This window comes from Morone saxatilis, unplaced genomic scaffold (genome assembly GCF_004916995.1).
Source record: "Morone saxatilis isolate NCDOM2014 unplaced genomic scaffold, NCSU_SB_2.0 Contig10, whole genome shotgun sequence".
Classification (NCBI taxonomy): domain Eukaryota; kingdom Metazoa; phylum Chordata; class Actinopteri; family Moronidae; genus Morone; species Morone saxatilis.
The window spans coordinates 12,043,950-12,051,217 of record NW_023339652.1 but is presented as its reverse complement, the minus strand read 5'-3'; the positions used below and the strand labels follow the sequence as shown (position 1 = coordinate 12,051,217).

At 41.6% G+C, this 7,268-nt stretch overlaps 2 protein-coding genes across 4 annotated transcripts in view; one reads left to right on the top strand and one right to left on the bottom strand.

The window, feature by feature from the left end:
• The window catches only part of strip2 (striatin interacting protein 2), a 26,967-nt gene extending 24,486 nt beyond the window's left edge, over positions 1-2,481 (top strand). For all 3 annotated transcript variants that reach the window (XM_035673994.1, XM_035674002.1, XM_035673986.1), the window contains 2 exons: positions 424-628; positions 1,896-2,481. In XM_035673994.1, the coding sequence (XP_035529887.1) occupies positions 424-628; positions 1,896-2,146 (456 nt within the window). In that variant the 3' untranslated portion in view covers positions 2,147-2,481. The remainder of the gene's footprint in view (positions 1-423; positions 629-1,895) is intronic.
• Positions 2,482-5,802: 3,321 nt separating this feature from the next.
• Positions 5,803-7,268, bottom strand: part of morn2 (MORN repeat containing 2) — a 2,398-nt gene continuing 932 nt past the window's right edge. Inside the window, exons 2-6 of the mRNA XM_035677530.1 lie at positions 6,912-6,944; positions 6,776-6,826; positions 6,597-6,703; positions 6,366-6,502; positions 5,803-6,018 (exon numbers count right to left, since the gene is read on the bottom strand). Coding sequence (XP_035533423.1) covers positions 5,916-6,018; positions 6,366-6,502; positions 6,597-6,703; positions 6,776-6,826; positions 6,912-6,944 — 431 coding nt within the window. The 3' untranslated portion in view covers positions 5,803-5,915. The remainder of the gene's footprint in view (positions 6,019-6,365; positions 6,503-6,596; positions 6,704-6,775; positions 6,827-6,911; positions 6,945-7,268) is intronic.

Genomic DNA, 7,268 nt, shown 5'->3' with positions numbered 1-7,268 from the left:
TTTCAAATCAGCAAAATCTGACCAAATTCAGTTTCTTTATCTTAGAATTTGCTAAAAGAAAATCATTTAAAAAAGATATTGTTTGCTTTTGTATTAAAAAAAAGACATGCTTATAATACTTAATAGTTGACTTAATGTCTTGGTAAAGTGGATGCATGACTAGAGCTACCATCTGTGTATCCTCATCAGCATCTGAGTGCACACGCAGGGGCCCAGCAGGGCAGTGGGCCCTTGGACAAGAAATTGTCCTGTTATGAACTGGTACACATCCATCAGCACAGAACAACCATTCATTGGCATATTGCAGAAAAACGGTTTATTCATCGTATAGGCGTCGTGATGAAGAAATGTCTAATAGGTTATCAGTATCCCTGTCATAGGCCATGCTCAAATATGCACCCCTCAATTTTATTCCCGTTTCAGATGCTGGTGGTGTTCAAGTCTGCCCCCATCCTGAAGAGAGCTCTGAAGGTAAAGCAGGCCATGATGCAGCTCTACGTTCTCAAGCTGCTTAAGATCCAGACCAAGTACCTGGGCCGCCAGTGGAGGAAGAGCAACATGAAGACCATGTCGGCCATCTACCAGAAGGTCCGCCACAGGCTCAATGACGACTGGGCTTATGGAAATGGTAAAGAGCAGTCTATGACGTGTTAAAACTGTTAAAATGACATGAAGTTTTGTTTTTCATTTTTAAGTTTGGATTTAGGACTTGTTGTGCACTAAGGAGATAAATCGGTATATCCACAGCAGCATCTATGTTTTTTTTGTTTTTTTTATGTTATGAACCCCCTCATCCCTTTTGTTGTCCCTAATGGAATTTTTAGCAATTCATATTAACTCGTAGTGTAGAGTTCAAAATCTAAACAATAACTAATTAAATAACCAAGAAAAGAAAAACGTAACATCATAAAATAAAAAAAAATGTAATACACAATAATAGATTTATAGTTTCTTTCTATGATCAACTGTGTTTTATCAAACATAAACAAAAGGAAAAACAAGGAGACCATATCAAAGGAAAACAAACAGGAAAATACAGTCTTTTAGCATTATGATGACAATTTAAAGAGCGAAGTAAAGCTGGTTTGCCACCTGTATTCTTATTGCCCGTCTTTACCATTTTTCAAACAGCATCCATACAGCAACAGCATTAATATGGATGCAATGCTCTTCTTTGTCACAGCCCTACAGTAATTCATGATTTATGGTGATAAAACAAGCGTATTATATCATCAAAAAATGATCAAGTGCAGCTTTAATAAAAAAAGCATCAAGATTCTCAGATTAAATTTGGGGAAATCTCCGGTGCTCAGAAAAAACACACTGGCACACACTTCATCCCCCTGGACTCACAACTCAGTTTGACCTCTCAGATGTTCGTAAATGAAGTGGCTATGGAGATAATTAGTCCCAGCAGTCCTCCTCTAGCCTCACACAGAGCTGATTAATAGAACAGACGCTGCAGCATGAAGAATACACTCACCCAACATGACATTTCAGGTTAATAAATACTAACCAAATAATTGTGTACATGTGTGTTTATGTGTGTGTCTGTATGGTTACTGTGAGTGCGTGTGAGAAATACAATGCTCCAACTGCCACCGGCGAACAGTCTGGATCGTGTTGCCATAGCAACAGGGAAAGGGGGACTTTTCAGGGTCACAGTCCCTCGTGGGAGAGCAAGTGATCTGTCACTGTGAGGAAAGAAAAATGGATATAGAGAAAATGAGAATTAGGTGGAGACATAAAGAAAAGACAGGCGTGTTGTATTTATTCTCCTTTTTCTTCTCTTCTGACACAAGGTGAAATGCTCAACTGTGAACATTCAAACGTATATTTAAAAGAAGGTTCCTTGAAATTGATCAAATCCCCCCTCTTCTCTCCCCTCGTCCCAGATATCGACGCACGGCCCTGGGACTTCCAGGCGGAGGAGTGCGCCCTGCGGGAGAGCATCGAGAAGTTCAACAGCCGCCGCTACGACAAGAACAGGAACGGAGACTTCACGCCCGTGGACAACTGCCTGCAGAGCGTGCTGGGCCAGCGCGTGGAGCTGCCCGAGGACTTCCACTACAGCTACGAGATGTGGCTGGAGAGAGAGGTCTTCTCGCAGCCCATCCAGTGGGAAGGGCTGCTGCAGAATCCGTGAGGGGGGGAGAGGGTTGGAGAGAGGTGGAGGGGGGTGGAGGGGAGGTCACGTACGAGCCTGTCGGGAGAGGTTTTAGGGCGTGTTCTTGGTACAGAAATGGAGTCTAAGGTGAGGAAAGGAAGGCGGGAATGGGGGTTACACTGGAGGGATGGGGGAGGGTAAAGAGAAAGAAGATGGAGAAGCCACCTCCCAGGCTATGTAGGGATGGGAGAAGAAGGGTACAAACAAATGGAGCTTCCTACTGTGAGCTCGCCACAAATAGATGCCACACATGCACGCGCGCACACACACACAAAACACACAGCACACACACAACACACACACACACACACACACTCTAACATGCTAACACTAACCATGTGCCTTATGACTACTCGTGAACACACGATATACGACACGCAAGAAAGAAGGTAGCAGTTTATAAGAAAACCGTTATCACGAGACGTTTAGCCAGTTATACTGCCCCCCCACCATCTGTGTACACCAATAAATTACACACTGGTTCAATTTATGATGCCCCTCTTTTTAAAATGTTGTGCGCTTTTTTGATCTTGGCTGACGGTTTTCCTATTTATTCATTACCAGCTGTGTTGTCAACACATTTTACTGATTTTTTTCTAATTTTTTCTTGAAATGAAGATGTAAGATTTAAATCTTATTTTAATCAGTTGCTTTTTTTTATCTTTAACAACCAAAGCTAACTGCGTAGGTATCGGGTTGTGATTGTTTGAGGCGGATTTGAAGGTTTTTCTTATGTATTCTTCTAAAAAAACCAAAAACAAAAAAAGGCCACAGGGTCCATTTTTGCGCATAGTCCACAAATGAAGAATGGAACGCCCTATTCCTCAAACCTGAACACCTCAGGCTGATACTCACATACAAGTCACGCAAAAAAAAGAACGACAAAATACCCAGCTGTAGATGTATCGTTGTTTGGAAGAATTAAATGTGTTCCGCAGAAAGACCAAATAGAACACTACCTTGTATTAGACATCCTTGCAATTCTAGAAACCAGAAATTCACAGAACCAAACTACTAATCCACTCACGTCATCCAGGAAGTTCCATGTCTCACTATATCGAACAACGTCCTGTTATGGTTCCAGAGAAAAGCTCAGGGAAGCCGCTAACCAGGCGTACATTAGCAAGTTTAACTTGTCTTTTCTCTTTTGAAATGTAAATAATATTTGAAAACCTATCTCCTATCTCTATCTAAGTCTGTTTTTGAGTATGGATTACACTTGTTTTTGCGGGGACACACACACACACACACAACTACAGTGACTGCAATTTTCCATCAAGCACCAGTGAGTGTCTTCTGCCCTCTGGCCTCAGGGGGCAGTAATGGGCCGTAACACGAACTTGGACAAGCGACTTACTGGTGAGATTTATGTTTCATCGGAAGGGTTTTCAAACAGTACTCTTGGGTTTTACAAGAGAAAAGACTTTAAGAATGAAGACTAATTGGTTGTTTGGGCAAAAGTACGTCTCTGTTAACGGCCCCATCAGCTTTTCTATGGAACCATCCCAGGCTAATCGAGCCTCAGCAATTATCAGAGTAAGCAAGAATTCTCGGTTTTCGTTACCTTAAGAAAAATTAATTTTTATTTACAGAGGGAGCGTCCCGTCTTTCGCGAGTCCGCCATGTTGAACCGCAGATGTTCCTATAGTAACCCAGACAGACAAACCAAGACACTGGCTCTAGATAGGGGCTTAGGGTGCCGTAGTTTCTCCTACACGCTTTGAAGGCTGAGCTGTATTTCTTTTGGTTGCAATCTGCAACTTCACCACTAGATGTCACTAAATCCTGCCTACTGGTCCTTTAAAAAGGTTAATTGCGGCTCCTCCCTGCTTCCACCCGCGGACTCCCTCTCAATCTGCCCCACAAACAGCACAATATGTAAACCACTGAACTCCTTGGTGGTGGCCTTGGTGAGCACTCTGCCACCCTTGCTTGGAAGAACACACAGCTGTCACACAAATGGTGCTGTTTTTCTAGTTCGTCTTCACCGTAACTTATTCGTTCCTTCACGTCCAACTACCTAAGCGGGAGAGTCGAGAGCTCCTGGGAATGTCTGAAACTGAAGCACAGAAAAGCATGGTCACCTTTTTTTCATATCGTTCTTGCTCGGTTCAGATTATGTTTATGCCTCCAGGGGTCAAGAGCAGTCATGTGCTATCTTTGTATAGAACAATGATTTTGACACAATGTGCATGGACACTGTTTAGTTTTTTTTTTCACATTTCAATGTGGTGTTTGTAATGGCTGTTTTTTCTTTCGTCTAATGATGTTTCCAGCACAATTAGAAGTGTACTTTTTTCTCTCAAAGTCAGCGATCTGCATTACAATGGATTTATTTTTCTTCTTCCAGAAGGTGAAATCTTAAAAAAATAAAATAATATTGTATACTTCTCAGGTTTATGGAGATAATATATTGCAAAGGTTTTAAAAGCTTCCTTGCCATCATCTAGCTCACTATGAATACACATTTATGGTCACATTCTTGTACTAAAACAACACCTGACGCACTAAACATTTACTGCATAGGCTGTACATTTTCACTTAACACAATAACTCATGGTGAGTTTGTATTTATGTCAGTTGCATATCAAGTTCAGATGTATTTTTTGTATCTAGTGCCAAATTTGAGTGCCATTTTCTATTTTTATTTCATTGTTGTTGCCTTCGTGATCATATTTAAGGTTTTTCATTCAAGTCACAGCTGAAGGTTTGCAATACGAAAATGTTATTTTCTACCTGAAAACTGTACAATCAATGAAAATAGCTGTTTCTTGTATCTGGTACAGTATTTTAGTTTTAGCATTGTATGGATGTTACTACAGTATATATGTGTTTTTGTTACACACATTTCCATATCTGTATAGTCTAGATAAATACTCAATACTGAACTTGTTCAGGGGTATGTGCAATTACAGATCCATAGAGGCATTATTCAATAGAATGACAAATAACAATATCAGAGTTGCTTATTAAACTATGTCGAACAGTTTGCTTGATTGTTTGTGAAGTAATTATTCCTCAGCGGAGTGAGTCACACACACAAAATCACTGAAGGTCAAACTGACCACACACTCACATCACATCACACAGCTCCTCGGGCCAGTGTTCCAACAGTTCGGGTACAGCTGTTATGGACAGGGACGTGAGCATATGCCCCTTCTGTGATAGGCTGGTGGTTTAATGATGTAAAACTGCTCAGTGCTCATCTGTCACCCTAATAAAACAAGAGATGGTATGACCAGGAAGGGATTTATAAAGCAGTTTCTTCAGGGATTTTAGTTTTCTTCTATTTTAGTGGTAAATAATGCCTGCCACTAGTATTCCTGGATTTATCTGAGCGTAGCATATAATGCACCACTCCTCTCGCAGCTACATAAAAGCAGAGTGACAAAGGGTCAGAAAACATAACCCCGATGTTACACTTTCTGAGTGAAATGAAGCTTACACAAAGAGACACTTGCTGTGTCAGAGCAGCGCGGCCAGTAAAGCGGGAGACGCAGCTGAGAGAGGAACTCCCAGGCAAGAGACATGACTCACTGATTGCATGGATATGTAACCACCAATACACAGAAATACATGGATGTCTGTCAGCGTTTAGTACAGTGAATATATTTCACATCACATGCTCAAAGACTAAATAAACTGGAAGCATGTCAGTTTTCAGACGATTCGTCTTTTCTAATGCAGTTTAATGTGAATGTAGAATATATTATACAGCGTTTGATACAGTGCAGTACAAAACTTTTGCCTAAATGTTGTGCTGCACTTTCAGGCCCAGCGCCGCTTTGCCGTGGAACTCCCCCGTCCAAACCAGGCCCTGTGTGTCAGTGAATGCCCCTTCTCCCTCCAACCTAGAACACACCAAAGACATCTTTACATTTTTATATAATTGTATGGCCAAAAAGTGCAACAGAATAAAGAAATCAAGTATTGGGTCTGAATATATCCCCTCGAAATAATACATTTATTAATCAGAAATGTAACTACTGTTGTCATACAATTAACTCTTGCCTCTCACTCGTGCCAAAATTAATCAAAAAAGTGGGAAATACCATATTAAGATGCACTAAACCACCGATTGCTTTAGAAATGTACAACTGGGGCCTTGCAGCTTTACTCATAAAGGACATGTCTCTGTTCAGAAACCATTAAAGAGACGACGCCATAAATGAATTGCTTTTATTTTTATTTTTTTTACCTGTTCTTGTTAAATTGACCTTTGTAACTAGAGCCATCTGGGAAGGTGTATGTTCCTGTGCCGTGGTACATATTGTCTTTGAATTCTCCTTCATATAGTGCCCCAGAGGGATGCTGCAGGGCCCCTCTGCCATTCATCTGTGAGACAGAAAGAGAGGAAGAGAGAGCATGTACAGAGGAAATACAACCACAGAGACACCACAGGAAGTAGATACGCACAGTAAATACATACTCTGTCTTCGTGCCACTCTCCTGTGTATGTGGCACCACCTGCCGAGGTGTGTTTACCAGCACCGCTCCTCATCATCACCCCTGATGCAGACCGGCTGCACTCCCCCTCTGTGGAGAAGAGAAGCTGACACACACATCGTGCAGCTGTAATGTAAGGCTGTATCATCAGCTATCACTCACCATATCTGTCCCCATTCGGGAAAATGTAGGACACCTTCATAGGTCCTCCCCCTGGAAACAAACACACATATTTATCTTAAAAGCACCTCAAGCTGTCAGGTGAATGTACAAGTGTGTGTGTAACTTGGATATCCACCTTGAGTTTTTAAATGGTCGTTTTTCTTCTTGTCTGACAGTGAAAATTACAAACAAAATTAGACAGCAGAAAAGAAAGACAGAAGAAGTTGTGTTTTTGTGTGTGTGTGTGTGTGTGTGTGCGCTGGGGGATGGAGAGGTTATGTAGTCTCTGTATCTGTTGTTGCAAAAGACAAGTAGATATCTGGAAGCTCCAGTTTGGTTTGTGAGTGATAGTTTGGAACGTTTTTTTTTTTTTTAGGCCTTTATTTGATAGGACAGCTGAAGACAGACAGGCAAGGGGGGCAGAGAGAGGGGATGACACACAGCAAAGGGCTGCAGGTCGGATTCAAACCCTGGACCACTGCAGCAAGGACTC